The following is a 22,178-nucleotide window of genomic DNA, read 5'->3' on the forward strand; positions in this document are numbered from 1 at the left end:
TAATTAAAAGTAATTTTAACATGCCTAGTTTCATTCGACATATGGGATGCTGATTTTTACCACATACTTTTTCCTCAGGGACTGTACAGGACTGAGTCCATATGGAAGAAGAACTTCCCCTTTTCTGTGGAGAAAGTGGCAAGGTTAGAAAAAAATCATGCCCTTGGAGTATGTATTTCTGTCGCATGAAACACTTCGTCAGACATTTATTATTCATCTGATAGGAAGGTCAATGAGTTAGTGTCTGTCTTTGAGGGACTCACAGTATAGTGACTAAAATGCCAACAGAAAATTATTGTGGGTATATAGAATGTAAAGGGGCCAGCAGGGAACTAGGGATGTGGTCTGAGGGGTGGAGAAAGGGTTCCCAGAGACGGTGATGTTTGAACCGGATGAGGAGTCTAAGCCATGCCCTACTTTCACAGATCAAGCTGCCCAGCAGAAGGGTCTGAGTTGAACAATGTTTGCTCCATTCCCAGAAATTTAAAAAAAGTGATAAAATACCTAATCTTAGATGACATGTTCCTAATTCATCATATTCTTTAATTTATTTCTGTTTTCATCACATCTGAACATTGATCAATCAGCTTAAGTCCAGTCAGTGTCCAGTTGATGTTAAAAGCTCCACGTCTTTCAGCAGGCAAGATTTCCATCTCGTGTTAATTTTATTAAATTTAGAAATATCTGCTCTTCGATGTTAGCAGCCTAATATTACCTGCCACTATTAACCTCCATTTTTCTGTTTTTCACTCTCTTAAAATATTGTCAAAATACAGTGAGCAGTGTAAATAATTATATGAAGCCAGCAGTTTCATAAGTTTCTGAAACTGAACCGTAGTGACCATGTGCTGACTTGAAGTGCTTATTTGTGAGCCCTTGTAGGAAAGTCTAAAAATAGCTTACAAAAGTAATAGATAGAATTTCAGAGTCTTACAAATGTTAATAGAAAAATTCCTAATTTTTTCCTGTTAAACAAAAGAATGGACTCACAGAGTTAACAATGAAATTATTACATAGAAAGTGTTACACTGCCAGGAACTCCTTAAAGGGCAAGGTGTTGGCTGGCCTTCTTAAAGAAATGGTTTTGCTAGGCATATCCAATGTGTACTTTTAATTCTGTTTCCATGTACTGTATTTTAAATTGAGTTATGACAACTTAATAATTGTCTGTAGTTACGTGAAGTATCATAATCCACTTGGTTCTCGTATCAATGGAGAAGCAGAGTTATACAGGTAACAAACACTCAAAGGAATAATAAAATGCATCTTTTACTTTACAGAGCTGTATTTCCTGAATTATGTTTTCCTTGAGCTATTATATAATTAAAATTCCACTACTTTGCATTTCCCAAACAGATGCCAGTGAGAGAGAGGGGAGATGGACTGGATGTGAGCAAAGAGTTAGCAAAGGAGAGCTGGCCTGGGATTAATTCTCACCTATGGTAGTGTTACGTACAGGAAAGAGGGTTACCTGGGCCCACCTAGGACTGTGAATTCTAGGGACACAATATTGAAGGTGTATTTGTATATTACCAAGTTCTCATTCCCTGGTAGCTCCTTTTTCCTCATACAGTTTTCTGTTACCCACTCTTGGCTCTTGTTCAACAGTTCTTCACTTAATAGTTGGGCACAGAGGTAGTTGGGTGCCTTTTACAGAGATGGCTGCCATCATGCAGGGTGGCTGAGAGGGAGTGAGGTTCCTACAGGGTGCTGTGTGTGAATCCTAATACTATGTATACTTTCATTATATATACAATGTATATATACTATATATGTACAATATATACCACATATATAACTGTGTACACTCATGATTATACTGGACAGAAGAATGTATTTTTCTTCGATGAACAAAGATGCTTCAATTCTTTAAGACTGATATAAATATTTACTTCAAAAAGTGTAAGCATATACACTTCATAAAGTAAGTCATCAGTTCCTGATGAAATACTTCCCCACAGATTTAGAAAAATGAATTTTGTTTGACTAACTTTCAGCAGCCAGCCTTCTGACAGATTTTAAAAGCAATGTATTTATACCTCTGTTGTACTTAGGTTATATTGTAATTATTTGTTTTCTATTAAATTGTGAGCTCCTTAAAGGGAGCCATTATGTCCCATTTTTATATCTTTAATATTAGACAGTCAATAAATGTTCAGTGATAACTGTCAGGCCCAGTGTTCTCTCAACCAGTAGCATCCTTTAATAAATGTACAATTGCAGGTGATACTACAAACCCCCACATTGGAGTCCCAGTGGTTAGCAGTTATAAGGTGCGTACTATAGGTTTTGTATAGGTGGGCCAGGAAGAAAATTTAGAACTAATGATTTGTAGAGAAGTGTTTAGGAGCTGGTTGAATTTACAACCTGATTCTAGGCCTCTAGAAACCACTGGATTCTGTAGCAGGGCAGGTTGAAATCCAACAGTCTGCTTGAAAGGAAAAAATGAGGTAGCAATCAATCATTGTGTTGCTGCTTACTTCCTCATTGTACATTGCCATCTGCCCTGTTCGTGCAAGACAGACAACCCACAGCGGGTATCAGTGCCCTTTTCATTAGGGACTTTATCTGAACGGCTAAAGCCTTGCAAATGCAAGCAAACACTAGTTCTACCAGTAGTATCACTTTTTATGTGACCTTATTCAGCAACAGATGTATGCAAAGAAATCTGGGCTTACCCACTTAGAAGCTAGTGATCTTGGAGGATTAGTCTCTCTGCGCCTCAGTTTCCTCATATGTAAAACAAGGATAACAACATCTCTGTCCTACAATTGAGAAGATTAGAAATAATACATAAGAACTCTTAACTAGCACTCTAGCACATCTACATTAAATATTTGATACCACATCCCAAACATTTTTCTTTTTGAAATTTCTAGACTTAAATAGGAAAAAAAATATTAAAATGAAGACCTCATAGAAGATAAGACCTTGATGATATAAAGAGGTGGGTAAAGCTAACATAATGAGATTCTGTCCTGAGCTCTGTAATGGCCTTGGGTGCTGCCCAAAAGATAATAGAAGAAATCGTTCTCAGGACAGGGTCTTACAATTCGAGTGGCATGGTGACCTAGAGTGGCTGGGTTTGGCATCAGGGGCGTTCACCCTGGTTCAGGCTCTGCCACTAACTTAGGGTGATGCTATGAGCCGTGACAAGCTGCTTCGCCTCTATATTAGTGTCCTAAGTTGGCTCTACCAAAGTACCACAAGCTGAGGGGCTTAAAACAACACAAATTTATCCTCTTCCAGTTTTGGATCCTAGAAATCTGAAAGCAAGGTGTCAACAGGGCCAGGCTCTTTGAAGGCTCCTCCCAGCTTCCGGTGGCTCTGGCAGTCCTCGGTGCTCCTGACCTTGTAGCTCATCACTCAGGTGTGTCTGCTCCATTATCACAAAGCCTTCTTCACTGTGTGTCTTCACGTGATGTGAGAGTTCATTTTATTGTCTTGAGTAGGCCACTGGTGCCCAGATGAAACATTGTTTCTGGGTGTTTCTGTCTATGGAGGTGTTTCTAGATGAGAATAGTATTTGGATTGGTGGACACAGAAAATGGTTTGCCCTCCCCAATGTGGGTCCGCATTGTCCAATCGGTTGAGGGCCTGGATAGAGGAAAAGGTGGAGGAAGGAGAAATCATTCCTTTTCCTGCCTCACTGATTGTTCCCAGACCTCTCGTCTGATCTTCTGCCCTGGGGCTGGGATGTACATCATTGCTTTCCTGGGTCTCAAGCCTTTGGACACAGATTGAATTATGCCTCCAGCTTTCCTGGGTCTCCCGCTTGTATTTGCACGATTGTGGGATTTCTAAGCCTCATAATCATGTAAGCTAATTCCTCACAATAAATATCCTCCCCTGACTCCTAAGGTGGAAGGGACAAATATTCTTTCAGGTCTGTAGAAAATAAGTAGCTAATACAATCAGCTCTCTACCAGAACTCATTCCCGAAAAGGTTGACTCAGTAGCTGATGGGAAAGACGGGCCTTAGGAAATCCCTGCTCCTTTAAATCCAGCAAGAGTCTGGCGATTATTGGAAAAATGGGCAAACATGCCACTTGACAGGCATATTGGCTGTTTATGCATCTTACTGTAATCTTCAAAATTACTGAAAGTAGAAAAGTACACAAGTAAAAATGTTTCCAGTATAGCAAATCAATAAAAGCTTTCTTTAAAATAGCTTTATAATGTCCACATTGAATGCTCTTACGGGAATGCAAATGCTCATGATCTGAATGTGTGCTGCTACGGCTTTCCTAACCTCCAAAGGGGATGGTATTAAGAAGTGGGGGGTGCTTAAGTCATGAGGGTAGAACCCTCATGAATGGGGTTAGTGTCTTTATAAAAGGGGTCCAGAGAGCTCCCTAGCCCCTTCCATCATGTGAGGACACAGTGAGAAGGCACCAGCCAGCAATGAACCAGAAACGTGACTGGGCTGGTGCCTTGATCTTGGACGTTCCAGCCTCCGAGATTGTGAGAAATAAATTTCTGTTGTTTATAAACCACCTAGTTTATAGTATTTTGTGAGCAACCCGAATCGGCTTCAGTTACCCCAGTACTTCAGAAGATGACCTTATTTGAAAACAGGGTAATTGCAGATGTAATTAGTTTAGTTAAGATGGGCCCTAATCCAGTATGACTGGTGTCCTTATGAAAAAGAAATTTGGACACAGAAACAGATACACATAGAGCGGAAGATGAGGTGAAGATGCAAGGAGAAGATAGCCATCTACAAGCCAAGGAGAGGCCTGGAATAGGACCAGCCCTCACAGGCCTCAGAAGGAACCAGACTCGCTGATACCTTGATATTGAACTTCTGGCCTTCAGAATTGTGAGAAAACAAAATCCCTGTTGTTCAGCCATTCAGTCTGTGGTACTTGGTTACAATAGCCCTAGCAAACTAATACACATACTTTCTGGGTATTTCTTCCTGCCAGTCCCCAAACCTGAGTGGGGGATGAGGAAGCCCACCAAATGTTTAAAATGAAAGTCAGAACTGACTCATCACCTGAAACTTCTGTACCGTTTCCTTGGTGGCACCTTCAGCATTGTTCTTTTCCAAGAACTGGCTTTAAGACTTCAGCAGCAGATGAAATAGCAGTCCTCTCTCTTGATCTTTGCTGTTTTTACAACTAGCCTAGTTTCCAGAGTTACATTTAAGACACAGCCAACACTGAAAGCGCTTGCTAGACATTCAACTCCCCAGAGTTCAGCCTTGGGTGATTCTTGCGTCCTTGAGGAAAATTAATAGGTGAGATCCAATTCCGCCCAGGGCCTCTGGCTCTTGGTTGCAGTGAGAGCACTACTGAAGCTGGTGAGCTTGTAAAGGCAATTTCCACAGCTGTGAGAGGCCTGTCAAAACCAGAAAGAGCTTGTTCCCCGTTAAACCAGTGCTGGCTCTTCTACAGAAGTGAAAGGGGCAAAGAAAATTTAATTTGTTAATTAATAGTCTCAATATGTATTTTTTCCTTTTCAGCCGGTACAGGCTACTCTGTCGTCTTTGAAGATGTTAGATGTGGGCAAGTGGCCAATTTTCTCCCTTTGTTCTGAGGAAGAACTGCAGTTAATTCGTCAGGCTTGTGTCTTTGGCAGTGCTGGCAATGAAGTTTTATATACTACAGTAAATGACGAGGTAATTTTGGAGAAAAAATTCAGCCACGCCTATTTTCAGTAATGGATTTGCTAAACTGAAGACCTTGGGGGGAACTAAGGAATTAAGGTAAAAAAAAAAAAAAAAAAGCACAGAGAGTAGATTCTTCTTTGTTATTATATAATGAAGCAGTTTTGTTTGAGGAGGACTATGCCTATTTGAATGTAATTATAGGTTTGTCAGAAATAGAACTGCTTGAACTAACAACAGTGGTTTTCCCCACAGATTTTTGTGCTTGGCACAAACTGCTGTGGCTGTTTAGGATTAGGTGATGTCCAGAGCACCATCGAACCTCGGAGACTGGATTCTTTAAGTGGCAAAAAAATAGCCTGCCTCAGCTATGGGAGTGGTCCACACATTGTCCTTGCCACAACAGGTAACCTAACAACACGGTGTAGACTTTTTTAGCTCTTGCTTTGTTTGTCGAGAAACAAGACTAGGACTGCCCTTAAATTGAGAACATACTTTTTGATTGGGAAAGAGTTTTGGGTTCTGCCTTGTGCCCTGGACTATACTTTATACAACATGAAATATGAACATATCTGAATATCAGAGTAAGATAATGGAGCACATGGAATCTAGTAATTATTGGCACTTTCGATGGAAGAATGGCAATACTTTAAGCCTATTGTGTTTATACTTTATAAGTTAATTATTTTGCATTAGAATGCTGAACTCACTCTGGACTTTCTGAATTTGAGATTCCTGATCTAAAAGCCAGATTCCAGGATCCCCTCTAACTGTTAGAATTCTGTGATTCTTACGTCAAACAGATGGATGTAGTTGGTATTAGTAATACAAGGGATTAAATATTCTCATGGCTATTTCATGAATTCAGAATAGTAAGACATTGTAATTAAAACCTATTGTAGAGTTTTTCTTAAGCTGGATATTCATGTTATTAGTATTCTTTAAACTGAAAGTTAATTTTATATTCTCTTGTATATTTATTTCACATTTAAAAAAAAAGAAGTTTTAGGGATTTTTTTGGTTGCCAGTAGGCTAGATCATTCAGACCACTTCTTCATTACAAACAACTGAAAATTCTAGGCAAAACATTGCAAATTTTTTTTCATAAAGGCACCAAAGCACTGACAAGGCACAAAGGAATTGTCAGACCAGATATGGGAGAGAGTGTGAACTAAGAAGTTAGAGGGGAACTTGAAGCTAATTTTGCTTTGAAGACATCTGCCTATCCACTCAAATGGAACTGTGGTCTAATGTACTCATGAGGTGAAGGGGCCATGGGTCAAAGACCTCACACATTAGGCCGGGACCACAAAGGGCCACACTCTCTGGGCAAGGATGAGCCAGTTCTTCCATCTCTATGGGACTGAACTGAAGAATTCCTTGGCTCTGAACAAATCAGGAAGAAAAAAAAAGAAAGAAAACCTCTCCCTGAGAGGTTTAACAATGAATTTATATTCCAATTCACATCAGACTGGGTGGTCCAAGAAATCTCAAGCCTTGAATTTTATTAAAGAGGGACCTTTAAGAAGTTAACGTATATCCTTTCTTTAGGAAGGCACCTTCATTCTGGGCCTAAGGGAGTATGGTGTTACTGAAAAAATAAGTTTCCAATGGCAGTTAGAAGCACGCAGTCAAAGATAACCAGGTACCTAAGGAAAGAGGCACCACAAATGAGAACCAGCAAAAAAGAGCAAAAACTGACCGCTAAATATCAGATAATCGAATTATCAGACACTGATTATAAGATGGCTATATTTATTGTGTTTGAAGAAATAAAAAGTGAGCTTGAGGATTCCTGCGAGATCATAGAATATTTGAAAAAGAACCAAATATACAATATAATTATCAAAATGAAAGACTCAGTGGACAAGTTTTATAGTGGTTTAGACACAACAACAAATAAAATTAATGAACTGGGAGACAGATCACAAGAAAACTGGAATGTAGCACAAAGAGACAATATGGCAGAAAATAGAGATGAAATGAGTGTACTGTATTAATTCATTTATTTAAAGTTCAAAAACAGGACAAAGTAAATTCTATTATTCAGGTTTATACATGGGGGGGAGTGTTTTTGTGGTGATCAGTGGTTATATTTCTTGACCTGAGTGTGTGTGCTTTATAACTATTTATAAAACTGCATTTTCTGGGGTGCCCAAAAAAATATATACAAATGGACACTTTGGTCAACGTTGCTCAAGCGGTAGTTTGCCATAATCAGAAGTGTCTGAACCCTGGTGGTAACCACTTTGAGCACTTCTTGTAATTGCAGAAGTCAAACATGACTTGTATTAATCTTTTGTTATTGGTATATATTGAGCTTTACAATTTTAATACAGTTTTCCTAAAATGTGTATACATTTTTTGGCACCCTCTATATTTTATGAAATTTTATGACTGTGTATTATACTGCACAGTAAGTGATATAACAAAGATTTTTAAAAATAACTTGGTGATCATTTTATTGATAAGGAAATTAAGGCCCAGAGAAGTGAAATCTCCTTACAATCTTTTGTCTTTTAATTTCTAATGTTTTTTTCCTACTACTCTTAGCAGCTTTTTTTCTGCTATTTATTAAAAACCTATCTTCCAGCTATTGTAATTGCCTTTATTTAAAGTTCATCTTCTTGCTTTGAGGCAAGTAGATTGTACGTTCCAAAAGTATTTTTTTATAGAATGAGTTTAGTGGAATAGGGAAGTTGATTAACTTTTGCATCTTAATTTTTAGTGTTCATTTGTAGATGTGTATATTTTCATATAATGAAGGCTGGTTATGTTTCTTTTTATTTTCAGAAGGAGAAGTCTTTACCTGGGGTCATAATGCTTATAGCCAGCTGGGCAATGGGACAACTAATCATGGTTTAGTGCCATGTCATATCTCTACTAATTTGTCAAACAAACAAGTGATTGAAGTTGCCTGTGGGTCTTACCATTCTTTGGTGCTAACATCTGATGGAGAGGTGAGCACAGTCAGCATAGATCTCATTGATTTTGTCAGTAAGATTATATAGATTCCGATAGCAGTCCTAGAAATATGATCATTTGATTAAAGTAACTACCTTCCTCAAAGTCAATCTTATTCTTGTTAGCACGTCATAGTCATGATGTTTCTATTATGAAGTTTACCTTTATGTAGTAAAGATTTCTATTACTGCAAAATTTAAAAGGATGTATTGTTCTTTCTATATTGCTATACCCAAGGGGGTTATTTGCAAAAAGAAAAACTACCCCAATGCTGGAAAATATGGCTGAGGCAAAGTAGATATTCTTCTTAGTATTATGTGATACTTGATAATAATCATTGCCTTTTGTGTAGGTAACGCTAATAACCTAACTTTATAAATGAATACATTTTGTAAGAATGAATTTTACGAAAACTTCTCTGCCTGAGTTGTGAAAGTTTATGGATATCAGTCACTTTGAGAGCGAAGATGAGGTGCCTTAAGTGCATGTTGAAGTCCAGTTGAGACTCTGTGAAGTAGTGTGTTTCGTTAAATGATCCTTCTTTCAAATAGGTGTTTGCCTGGGGTTATAATAACTCTGGGCAGGTAGGATCTGGATCTACAGCTAACCAGCCGATCCCGCGGAGAGTCACTGGCTGCTTACAGAATAAAGTAGTTGTGAACATAGCGTGTGGGCAGATGTGCTCAGTGGCGGTGGTGGACACAGGGGAGGTAAGAAGGTTATTTCATATATTGTTTAAGAAAACCTGTTTGCCTTGTCAGTGTCATACCAACATGGCGTGTTTCTCACGACACAGAACTTGATTGCTTCTCGTCTTTTGTGGGCATTGAGTCTCTCATTTCCTCTCAGGTCTATGTCTGGGGTTACAATGGAAACGGGCAGCTCGGACTCGGCAGTAGTGGCAACCAGTCAACCCCCTGTAGAATAGCAGCTTTGCAAGGCATTCGTGTCCAGCGGGTACGTCTACTGTTGGTTTGCGTGCGCCTATTTTTTTTTTAAGTCTTCAGTGGCAAAAATGCCAATATATTAAAAGCAGTTTTCTTAGCAGGATGAAAAGTTTTACTGCTTGGATGTCTTCACTGAAGTAAAGGTTTATTCCCTGAATTAAGCTCTATTTCCCTGAATTAAGTTATAGAGGTTCATCAGAAAATTTATTATTTCTAGGGCACTCTCATACACAGCTGTGTATTATGTCACTAAATGGCTCATGTCTATCTTACTGTAGTTTTGCCACACGTGGGGCCGCTGCTCATTCTAGAGGGTTACTGCTTAACTTAATGCTTGCCTGTCTGGGCAGGCTGCCTCTTCCAAGCTTTTTTCAGTTTTGATTCTTAACCTATCTTGTGAAAACATGTTTCCTTCTATTTGCAGGCCTAAATGGATTTGGTTTTTGTCTTTCAGGTTGCCTGTGGCTACGCACACACATTAGTATTAACAGATGAAGGCCAAGTGTATGTGTGGGGCGCAAATTCTTATGGCCAATTGGGCATTGGCAATAAAAGTAACCTGTCCTATCCTACTCCTGTCGTTGTGGAAAAGGACAGGTAATATGTGCATTTTCAAAATAACTTCAATGTTCTTTAGTGATTAAACAAACCTTAGCCATGATATACAATTGTAGGGAATTTACTGCTAGTTCCAGAATATTCTTTAACAAGAGCATTCATTGCTTTTTAAAACTGACTTTTTGAATTGTTAGGGAGTTTGACTGTATGATAAGTATTCCATTTTCCCTGAGCCGTAGTTCATCTATATATAAACAATGACTAACTCTCCAACAGCTATTCTACATTATTCTTCTTCACAAATCACCTTTTCCCCATCCCAATGTTCTGTTTTACATTCTTAAGAGGAAGTTGATAACATGTGAGGTCTATGTGCTGTGGTTTAGGAAGATAAAAATACCTCAAATGTGGTATAAAGCCATTCAGTCAGCTACTTACAGAATTTGCCCGTTGAAAAGGGTAGGGAATCTCATTACTTCCAACTCTCAAGCTATCACTAGGAGAAAGAGTAAAATGGTTAGAAAATTGACTAGTTTTGTGCACTTGTTTGCAAGGATGTGTTAAGTAATTAGCATATGCACATTTTCCCACCCAATTTATCCTATTATTTTTGAAGACCCTTTGAATTTCTCAAACATGGCCATAACAACTTTCCACTCTATTTCTTGACACAGTAGTATGGAACAAAACATTTAATTCTGGATTGTAATCATTGTAGAAATTCATACTGCTATTTTTTACTTTACCTATTAATTTTTGTTAAATCTGATTTAAAAATCAATATATAGATAAATTATCTTGCATTTGTATGCAAATCGCTTGTGTTTTTCTCTTAGAATGAAAATGAAGAACCAAATTGTCATTTTCAACCCCTTTGATTTTCATTTCAGTATTATAAACCAGCTAATTTTATTTAACCTATGTTAAATAGGTTTTAAAAAATTGTTCTGATTTTTTCCCCCCCAAAATCTTAGAATAAGACCTGGACTCCTTAAGAATTGGGGAGGAGGAGAGAGAATGGAGGTGTAGAATTGGTGGGCTTGCACTAAGTGCCTACAGCCATGTCATTTGCATTTCTTTTTAAAGGTAGGTCAGAGCTACTCAGTGACAAGAGAAGGGATAGTTTTGAGACTTTGAGTAATCTCACAAATTTTTTTTTGCTACCTCAGGCCAGCAAATCCAGTAGTAGGGTATTTTAGTATTTAGACAAAACAAAGAAGTGTTAAAAGACTGAATCAAGGTAACATACATGGAAATAACAACAACATATTTGTATGGCACTTTACCATTTTTCTGATGCTGCTACATATAACTCATCTGTCCCTGGACTTACCGAATCTGCTGCCATCTGGCCACCAGCGACCTGACCCTTTGCGCTGCTGGCCTGATAGTCCCAGAATGAGCTGCCCAAGACTTCTGACTGGTCACACAGTGACAGATGGCTTGTAAGGCAGCTTGGTGTGAGAAAGAAACAGGCAGAGAAGCAGGGCATGGAAATTACGTGAGCGCCAAGCCAAGTTCCTTACCTGGTACTTGAGAGTTATCTTTTGCTTTTCCATCTTTTTAAAAATCTTTACAATTTGTTTAAAAAACTCCTTACCTTTTTTCAATTGTTAAATTTAAATTTATTTTTTATTAAATTTGTTGAGGGGACATTGGTTAATAAAATTATATAGGTTTAAAGTGTATATTTCTATAATACATCATCTATATATGACATTGTGTGTTCCCCACGCAGAGTCCGTTCTCCTTCCATCACCATATATTTGATCCCCTTTACCCTGTTCACCCCTTCCGCTCCCACCCTCTGGTAACCACTAAACTGTTGTCTGTGTCTAAGAGTTTTTTTTGTTTGTTGCTTTCAGTTTATTTACCTTATTTCATTTTTTGAATTACAACTGTATCAAGGGAAATAGCTACACACTTACACACTTGCTGTTGTCCACATAAACATAATTTTGTCTACAAATACCATAGATGATTGTTTTGAATGAGATATCCCGCTTTGCTTAGTTTTCCATGCTTGAATTTCAGGTGGTAATGTCTGAGCTTGCGGGATCTCTGTCACAGGAATCTTGCAAGGGAGGACTTTACAGTCTGCTGGGACTTGTTCTGTAGCCACCAACCCTTTTCAATGACTGGAACTTTGCAGCCATTTTATGACTTATCTCCCGGGAACTTACATCTGACTTTTTTAGAGCCCATTACAAGGAAGCTTGACGAGTTAGAAACAACAGGATTGAATTTAGGGTGGGGTGGATAGGTCTTAGTTATCTATTCACCCAGTGTAAAGTAAAAAATTTGTCTCATTGGATTCTTTGCTAAACAACAAACGAAGGAAAAGCTTTAAAATTTTTTCCCACCGAGGTCTGTTTATAATGAAGAATGCTAACATGTGCCAGCAATTTATGTTCACGTAAAAGTAATTTTAATAATTAAAATGATTCTCTTCTCTCTAACCCATCATCTCCAATCTTTCTGAAGTTGTAATACTTTGATTTACTAGCATTTGTCTTTGTTCTTAAAGTTCTATAAAAACATATTTTATGTTAAATTGGTTTAAAAGCAACGTTGCCTTGAATTTTTGTGAATTTTGTGACTTCTGGAGGTAATTGGTAAGACCGTGTTTCCCCGAAAATAAGACCTAGCCAGACAATCAGCTCTAATGCATCTTTTGGAGCAAAAAGTTAATATAAGACCTGGTCTTATTTTACTATAAGACCATTTCTTAATATAATATAATACAATATAATATAATACCGGGTCTTATATTAATTTTTTCTCCAAAAGACGCATTAGACCTGATTGTCTGGCCAGGTCTTATTTTCGGGGAAACATGGTATGTGGGCCTCTTACAAAAGCAGGATTGGGAATCATTGCTCTGGATCTTATTATCACTATTTTTTTTCCATTATTCTTCAACCTCACAAATTACCTTTTTCTCTTCTTGTTTTGTTTTCTGTTCTTTCTCACTCTACTTTTTCATTTCTGGTACTTCACGGTCATTAAGCTGTATAGTTATAGATCCTCCCATTGAGGTGACACAAAACCTACTTATTATGAACATGTAGTGATTTTCTTTTTCATTAATAACAGCTTAATAAAGTGTGAAATACGCCAGATATCTTGACAGTAAAAGTCAATTTATAGTCATCGCCTATTTCATATAAGGCTGGCAAATCTGAATTTCAAAATTTGCCCCTTGGTATAAATCAGATATAGGAACATAGGACCTTAGGCAGGGTGTCTGGGCCGTGGCTTCCTCCCATGTCTAGACCTGAAGGTTCCCTCTAAATTCCCTCTACTTTTCCTCCTGTGGCAGCTGCTGCAGTCAGGCAGGCCTGTGCCCCACCCCTGACTTCCCATGCGGCGCTAGTGTTCCAGGTAAATGGCACGAAGCCAGGTGAAGCCCAGGTGCACAGCCTCCCGCTCCTAACCCTTTGGCTTTGTCCGGACCATCCGGCATTCCCGCCTCCTGTAATGGCAAAGGTGTCTCCCCCCTTTCATGGAGGCTCATAACCGACATTTCAGAAGTGAATGTAGCAATGAAATTATTTTGATTTTCTGATGGTGATAGTTTCGCATAGATGGACACTGTTGTATTCCAATCAGTTAACATGTTTCATAGAACATTATTAGGGAAAAGAGAGATGATCTATCATTTTAAGGAGTCTCCCAAAGTACACAAAAGTTATTCAAAAAAATCTAAGTCTTTGCCAAGTAGGTCATTGTGGAAATGATTAAATATGATAAGAACAGAGCAATTAATTAATGTTTATCTAACAGTGTTGGGCTAGTCTAACCTCTCCCCCTCCCAGAGAGTACTAAATTTGCTTTATAATCTAGTACGAAGATTGCTTTATAACTAAAGTGGTTAAAATGTAGAAGGCCTTTTTCTTCTGTTAACTGCTTAGATATCTGTGTATTGAGCCCCCATCATGCCGTCAGATGGCACTACGTCCCCCTCCCTCCACAATGCCAGGTGGGTGTTTTCTGAGACTTTCTCCGGGGCCATCTTTGATGCCTCTTCTTCCTGTCATTGATCTCAAAGGCCACCTGGATTCCTCCCTGGCACCATGGCATGGACATGACATCTGCACACCTATCAGCCTTCCCCAGCTCACCCGCTAGGCTGTTCTGTCTCTCTCTTTCAGTCTATCTTGCACACCATTGCCAGAGTAATCTAAGAATGTCATGGCCCTGTTACAAAGCGGTTTCCCACTTGTCTATCACATCAGATCAATTCTAAACCCTTCAGCCTTGGACTTAAGACTGACACTTCTGTTGCTAGCAAACCTCATTGCTCTGTCCTCCCCAGAGTTGCCCATCTGTTCCAGGCAGTTCCTCTTAATAGTGTATCCTCTCCAGGCTTGCAGTTTCCACCCTCTGCCTGCACATTTATACGTGTATTTCTCCCTGCCTCATATGCTCTCCTCGCCCAAACCTGTGCGGCCCAGCTGCATTCCCTTTTACTTTAAATACTCTTGCTCCCGGAGGAGTCCCCAGATGTTTTTCCTTACTCACCAGAGCAATTGTAGTCAGTGCTATACACTATGATGGTATCTGGGAATTATTTGCAGTTTCACAGATACGTCACTTCTCTCTTCAGCTGAGTCGTGAGCTTCTCGGTAGGCTCCATAGTTCCTGCAGCAGCTGTTAAACACTTTTAGTCATGGGAAGAAATGTGTACTGTGCCAGATAGCTTATTTCATTTACTCTTCACCACCAGCTTGTGAGATGATTGCTACCTTGTATTTCGCTCCCTTCACCTTTCTTTTTTTTTGAGATGACAAAATGGATAATAGTTTAGGTAACTTGGCCTCTCCACACTGCTCTCTGACTCCCAACTCGTGTCCTGCTCATGACACCGAGCCATCTAAAATGAAGTGTGTTGCTACTCTTATATTTGGGGGTAACATATGAGGGTAGATGCTAACAGTAGATGCACTTTTCTTTGACTAGATGTATTGTATCCTGCTCCCTTTTCTCTATTTGTTGAAAAGAATATGCTTTTTGAGAAGCCAAATAGTACTGACCATTTTCCCCATGTGGGCAAGGTTCTTTTGTAAAACAAAAGAGATTTAGAAATTAAGAGATTTGAGCCACCTGACTGACCTAACCATGCGTATCGGAAAGGCCTTACTAATCTGAATTGATCATTAGAAATATATAGTCTCTACATAAGGGCAGCTTTGGCACTTAAAATGCTGAGTAGAAGTAATAATATTAAGAAAACTCTATTAGATAGGCTACCATTTGTACACCAGACATCGTGCTTGGAGCTTAGCATTTTCTCATTTAATTCTTACATCCTGGCTTACAATGTGATGAAACTGAGACTCCTAGAGGCCCAGGGCCATTCCCACAGCTACACAGCCTAGTGGTAGAGCTAGGGATTCCAACCTAGATCCAACATCCAGGCTCTCAACTCTGAGACATCATAGCCTCTTTTCCTCCAGCACTCTTGGGTTGTTTTCAGGAGCTGAGAGCAATCCTGTAATAAATCAGTGAGATTACTTGGGTTGCACATGAAAACAATGTCTCAGCCTTCTGAGGCAAGCTGCCATAGCAATCTCCCAAGTTGTACGATGACCATCCTTCTTCCTTGATTGGGAAACATCTAGTTAAAGCACACAGTGGAGGAGTATCTCCACCCTGCAGTTGCTAGCCTTGGTCACTGGGTCTTACCCAACCCTCAGTTGCTCGGTTTTGTTGAGTCTTTCTTTCCCAGTAAGTTAATAAAATGATATACAAATTGTATTTAGTAAGACACTGTACTGGGTGCTTCGGGAGAGAGAAATAAGCTATTGATTTAGCCTTTCAGGAAGTTGTAATCTAACCGAATAGGCTTACATATACACCTGAAAAGATAACAGGGCCAGGCTAGAGTGGTATGGACAGGAAGTACTGTAAGAACTCAGGTGAGCAAGAGACCTCTTACCTTGGGGCTGTTTGAACTGAGCTTAAAGGTGGGTAGAATTTTAAGGCAGGAAGAAAGGAAAGAACATTCCTGAATAAGGACTTAACTGTGAATAAAGACATTGAAGGGCAGTAAGTACATCTATTTGTTGGAATATAGGGTGTGTGGGCAAAAGTGATTTGAAAGAAGGCTGGACATAGGTGGAAGCCAAATTATAGAAGGCCTTTATGTCACATGTCTGGATTTTATTCTATGGGAAGTCACTGAAGGTTTCAAGTACTGATGAGAATGGTGTTGCAAGAGAATGACTCACCTGCCAGCATTGTGCAATTTGGGTCAGAGGAGAGAGAACATCTAAGGCCAAGACCTAGGAGGCTGTTACATTGGTCTAGATGTGGGGTGTGTCTGACCTGGGGTGGTGGCAGATGGGAGAATTTACAAAGACTATGTTATTTGTCAACTGGATATTTTGAAGAAAGTGGTGAGGAGGGAGAAGAATCAAAGATGATTCTGAAGTTCTGAGCCTGTCTCTGAGGATGCGTGTACCATTGCGTGCTATGACAAAATCAAGATGGCGCCTCACTTGGGGTAAAATAGTTTACTGTCTTCTTTGAATCTGTATGGCATCTTATTCTTAGGGCAAAGTAATTATTTCCAAATCAACAAAATTAATGTTTTCCATTAGGAGTGTTCTGAGACTACCTCCCCAGCAATCATGAACTTACTGCACTCGGGTCTAACATATATTGATCCCAGAAAACTGCACTCTTGGGCTCCAGATAACACAGTCCAGTGAGTTAGAACTACTCAATTTACTGTTTGCAATGTGAGTTGGGGTGACCTATGGCATGCTCCATGTACCCTAAAATTGGTAAGTTTTGATGAAAATATGTATTGAACCTGGGTCAAGATGGTTGAAGTCTTTATTATCTACTTTAGCAAGTTATGTTTTAAGAAAAAAAAAAGTATCACCTTTTTTTCTTTTGGTCTTTATGCTCTTAAATTGTACTTGAATTTCAAAACGGGATGGTACATACCTTTATAGGCCTATTGGTGAGAAGTGGTAACAAGGTCTTCATGCGTTACAAGTGCGTTGAAGGATAGCTTCCATGTAAATACCTGTATATTGCCTGAAAACTTAGGACGATAGGTGTGTAAGTCTTGTTTTGTTTTTTAAATCAGTTAAACCTAAGGGAAGGAGAGATCAGTTGTTTCTTTCCCTGTTTATTGTGTTTACTTGGTGTTTGTGAATTTAGAATTATAGAGATTGCAGCCTGCCACTCTGCCCACACCTCTGCCGCCAAGACCCAGGGGGGCCACGTGTACATGTGGGGCCAGTGCCGCGGACAGTCGGTGGTCCTGCCTCACCTCACCCACTTCTCCTGCACGGATGACGTGTTTGCCTGTTTTGCCACTCCCGCTGTCTCGTGGCGCCTCCTGTCTGTAGGTGAGCTGATCACTGTCCAATCAGGTGATGGCTTGAAAACTAGGAAGAGAATGCTGGTGCTCTTATTTTGACAGGAAGGACTTTGTTAAGTGCAGTGTCCTCTGATTTGTTTCCCGCTATTGAGCTCCTGTGAAACAGACCTAGTTTGATTAATTTTTCTTAAAAGTATCAGGCACCAACATTACATACTAAATTAAAAGTATTTTTATTTGACTCGTTTTTAATTTGACTGGGAAACCATATCTTTTCTTTTTAGCTAGTATATTTACGCAAACATTCAAAAATTTCAATTAGTGAGGTGGTTTTGGACTTTTTAGTTGTTTTGCTGGATTTACAAGCAGACGTGTGTGAGGTTCTAATCCTTGATGACAGAGATGCGCATCTGTATTTAGGACAAAAAGAGCACTGCTCAGTCGGTCAGTTATTTTGGAAAATTGGTATTTTCATGAGTGTCAACAGAGCAATGCTATATTGTAGCCTGCATTTTCATTATGTCTGTAGTCAGCCCTATGGTGTTGTTATTCTCTTAGAACCTGATGACCACCTCACAGTGGCTGAGTCACTGAAAAGGGAATTTGACAACCCTAACACCGCAGACCTGAAATTTCTGGTGGATGGAAAGTATATTTATGCACATAAAGTCCTCCTCAAAATTAGGTAAGGAATCATTTATTTTGAGAATTGAAATAAATACATTTATTATTGGCTAATCCAAGGAAGTATGCTAGGCACTTCAGTAATTATGAAAAAAATGTAAGGCAGTTTTTGCTCTTATGACCTTATAATGCAGTCGGGGAAAATACATTATACACAAAACAAGAAATAAGAGAGGCTGGATGCAGTGAGTACCGGGGGTGTGGTTCAGGGCATAAGTACCGTAGGCTTCCTGAGAGGAAGACAAATGGTCTGCCCCCCTTGGCCTCAGAGAGCAGCCAGTTGCCACTGGGTGAGTGTGTCGTGTGCTTCTGGCACTGCAGGAGCTCCTTCGACACAAGCCACAGCCCCCTAGCTAGGAGCTGGGCCCAGCCCATCAGCGGCACTCCGCTCAGTCAGCTGTGCGATGCTGAACTTATAGATGCTTGAAAAAAGAGAAGAGAAGGCTTTTCCAGAGCAACAAGGTCTCGGGTAAAGCGATCCCAGATTTTTAAGGAATCAGATTCATTGATGTATAATTTTTGAGGAATGAACTACATCCATTTAAAGTGTGCATTTCAGGAGCTTTGACATATGAGTACATGTGAAAACATCGCCCCAAATCAAGATATGGTATGTTTCTGTCACCCCTCAAAGATCCCTCATGCCCCAGCCCTGGGGCCAGCACTGATCTTCTTTCTGTCACTATGGATTACTTAGCATTTTCTAGAAGTTTATACAAATAGAATTATACAGTGTGTCCTATTCAGTGCCTGGCTTCTTTTAACATATGATTTTGAAAATCAGCACCTTGCTGTGTAACACATATTTAAATCCTACTGCAACGAATGCCCTATAGCATTTTAGTCTCCAAATGCTGTTATATTCTGAGGTTAGGGTTTCAACATATGAGGAATTCGGGGACACGTAATTCAACTCATAAGAGGAAGTGAAGAAGAAACAAAATTACTCAGAGATTATAAAAATAAACCCACATGGTTTTCATAAATGCCGCTCGATGGACGTGGTGTGGGAACTATGCCAGGGAGGAGGCAGTTTCCACGTGGCGTGGCCACAGGGGCAGGTCCAGCACAACAAGGGGAGCACTTGCAGCCTTGTTGAGTTAGTGGGGTTTGGAAACTGGCCAGCACAGGCAGCGAGGGGCGAGGGCAAAGACACGAAGGTGTGAAGCTTGGAGAGTGTCACGTGTGGTGCTGCTCTTTCTCTTTCTCCCTGTCAGCTTTTTCCCCTTTGAGCCCCTGCAGTCGTCTGCTCTTGCCCGGAACTTAGGACCTGACGTGCTTTTCTTCCTTCAGGTGTGAACATTTTCGTTCTTCGTTGGAAGACAGTGAGGATGATATTGTAGAAATGAGTGAATTTTCATATCCTGTTTACCGAGCCTTCCTGGAATACCTGTACACAGACAGCATCAACCTTCCCCCTGAGGAGGCAGTAGGTAATTGCCACCGGACTTTACCAAGAACTTGGCAAAATGCTGGGTGACTTGGCAAAGTTGGTTTCTGTCGAGCCTAAATGAAAGTCTCTGTGAGAGCAATCACAGAAGGAGTTCTCTTTTTGTGTTGAACCCAAATTATTTCCCCTTGTTACTACTTCACACAGAGGTTGACTGGCTAGATCAAATAAGAGATAGATGAATTATCAAACCATCACCACTGTGGAGCGGGTGCCATTCTTCCCTAATTACTGTATGTAAGTATTGTGCAAAACGTTTAGCTAGCACACCGGCTGCCCTGAAGATGCCTGTGTTACAAAAAAGATAAAATGCACATCATAAGAAGCCCTGCTGGTCTCCATAACTGTGAATTTCCTTCCCAGATGGCTTTGGGACACATCACTGTGGTCTGGCGCATCCTGTCTGGAAAGGAGTGAGGGGTGTTCACGGCACCTCAGGCTAACTGACAATAAAAGAGCAACATGGGGGCGGGGGTGGCGGCCAATGGGCGCAGAGTAAAAAACACACTAAGTTTCAGGTTACAGCTGTCAGCAATATTGTTGGCCAGTGGTACAGAGAAATTCGGGAACTACTTCTACAAGGAACTAAAAAAAGGGTTCGACCTCCCAATTTTTAAATTAATCACTCATTTTACATGTATAAACCAGTAACACTTCTTCCCAGATCAGTATTTCATTTTACTCAGGTAAACAGAAGACTGATTTCTGCAGCTTTATAGTTTTCCTTCCTTCCTTCCTTCCTTCCACAAATATGTTACATTCGTATATGCCCTCTGTGAGCTGCACCTCCTCTCCGTGTCTGAGGAGACAGACGGAGGCCCTGCCCCTGTGGAGCTTGTATTCAGATGAGGGAGAACAGCCCTAAACAAATGAATACAGGCGTTCAGTTGGGAGGGTGAAGGGAGGCCTCCATCAGGAGGTACACTGAGCAGAGACCTGGGGGAGGCGTGAGGGAGCAAGCCACACAGATACCGAGAAGAGCGCGCTAAGCGAGGAAACAGTAGGTGCAAAGGTCAGACAGGAACTCGTTTAGCAGGTGGAGGAAGAGGAAGGGGGCCAGGGTGGTTGGGGTGGACTGAGCGAGGCTGATCGTGGTAGGAACTGAGGTCAGACAGAGCTGGGCAAGAGCGCGCATAACCTCGGAGGCCATGGTGAAGAGCTTGCGTTTTATTCTTGGTGTGATGGAAAGCCTTGCAAGGTTCTGAGCATAGGGATTGTGTTCTTTAGGATTTGCCGTAACTCTAAGAGTAAAATGAAAAGCAAGTGGCTTGAACAAGATCGTTTGTTTCTGTCTCTCAGGGTTACAGTACAGGCCATTTGTACATGTGACCCGTTCCTAGGATCCAAGACTGCATCTGCATTATGGGCAGGAGAGAGGAAGGGACAGTGACACGGGGACAAAGGGCAAGTCAGAGTGTCTCTTAAGGAAGGGTCCTGGACGTTCCACTTATTTCAGACCATAGACCAGAGCTGACTGAGGCCACCACCGAGCTGCCTAGGAGGGAAGTTGGGGAAAGTCTGGTCATCTCCAGATGGCCAGGACTCAGCTAAATATTCTATGATTTTGGAAGAAAGGGAGTGTGAGTGTGTGTGTGTCGTGGGGAAGCAACAAGCAGCTTCTACCACAGGAGAGAGGGGATTTGTTTTGAAAAGATGAATAGTTATGATGGGTCAGGTGTGAGATGATGGTACCCTGGTTAGTGCAGTGCAGCAGTGGCGGTGGTGAGAAGAGATCAGATTCTGGGTGTATTTTAAAGATGGAGCTGATGGGTTTTGCCGATGGATGGGATGTGGGCTGGAGGGAAAGAGCAGGATGACTGCTCTGACGTACTTGGCCTGAGTGGCTGGGTTAACGGAAGTGTCAGTCAGTAAGATGAGGAAGGTGGAGAGGTGTTGCTCTTGAGTTTGACAAGTCAAAGGAGTTTGAGCTGCTCTATGAGACACCCGGTGGCAGTTATTTGGTAGGCCCACCCCTAACCTTTGCAGGGCCCTGGGCAAGAGTCCAAATGAAGGGCCATGTACCATGTCTAAAAACTTACTTATGTGTCAAGCTAACAATCTTCAGATAGAATACGTCCAGTCCTCGAACCTTGAGAAGTATACCTTCACTGAGAACTGAAAGGCCAGATTGGAGTTTTAGTTGGAATTTAGTTGTAGGACTCCTGGGAGTTGTGCACTGGAGCACAGTGGCCCCGGGGTGGGGGGACGACAGGCCTCTGGCTCCAGCTGCAGCCTGCTGCCTTTCTTCTCCCACCACCAGCTGCATCCTTCCTCACAAGGACTATGTGGGCACCGCGGCCTGCACGTCCAAGCTCTATCCACCCCATCCTGGGCCATCCTTGGGACCGGGGGTCTGCACTTGGATAGTATGGTTTGGAGGGAAGGAAATACCCACATGTGCCCTCAGGGCCAATTAGGCAGAGAATCCCAGCATCCCACATCCCCAAAGTGTGGTCTAAGGGTGAGTGGGTGCATGGCTCCTTGGCCGCACTTTTGGTGAGGGGTGTGCCTTGAGAAGGCACAGAGCAGGGACTCGGGGCAGGGTCCTCCCTCAGGGCATTTCTTGTGGTACATGCAGATGTGAGTCTCAGCTTGGGAGGTACAGGGCCACTGATGAGAGTTTGG

At 40.9% G+C, this 22,178-nt stretch overlaps 1 protein-coding gene across 4 annotated transcripts in view; it reads left to right on the plus strand.

The window, feature by feature from the left end:
- The window catches only part of RCBTB2 (RCC1 and BTB domain containing protein 2), a 41,969-nt gene that overhangs the window by 11,084 nt on the left and 8,707 nt on the right, over positions 1-22,178 (plus strand). For 2 of the 4 annotated variants that reach the window (XM_033104654.1, XM_033104655.1), the window contains 10 exons: positions 79-143; positions 5,468-5,623; positions 5,867-6,017; positions 8,405-8,571; positions 9,127-9,285; positions 9,425-9,532; positions 9,977-10,119; positions 17,257-17,447; positions 17,978-18,104; positions 19,397-19,536. In XM_033104654.1, the coding sequence (XP_032960545.1) occupies positions 102-143; positions 5,468-5,623; positions 5,867-6,017; positions 8,405-8,571; positions 9,127-9,285; positions 9,425-9,532; positions 9,977-10,119; positions 17,257-17,447; positions 17,978-18,104; positions 19,397-19,536 (1,384 nt within the window). In that variant the 5' untranslated portion in view covers positions 79-101. The remainder of the gene's footprint in view (positions 1-78; positions 144-5,467; positions 5,624-5,866; positions 6,018-8,404; positions 8,572-9,126; positions 9,286-9,424; positions 9,533-9,976; positions 10,120-17,256; positions 17,448-17,977; positions 18,105-19,396; positions 19,537-22,178) is intronic. The other 2 variants (XM_033104656.1, XM_033104657.1) reach the window with 1 other exon arrangement.

The sequence above is a fragment of the Rhinolophus ferrumequinum genome, chromosome 4, assembly GCF_004115265.2.
Source record: "Rhinolophus ferrumequinum isolate MPI-CBG mRhiFer1 chromosome 4, mRhiFer1_v1.p, whole genome shotgun sequence".
Taxonomy (NCBI): Eukaryota; Metazoa; Chordata; class Mammalia; order Chiroptera; family Rhinolophidae; genus Rhinolophus; species Rhinolophus ferrumequinum.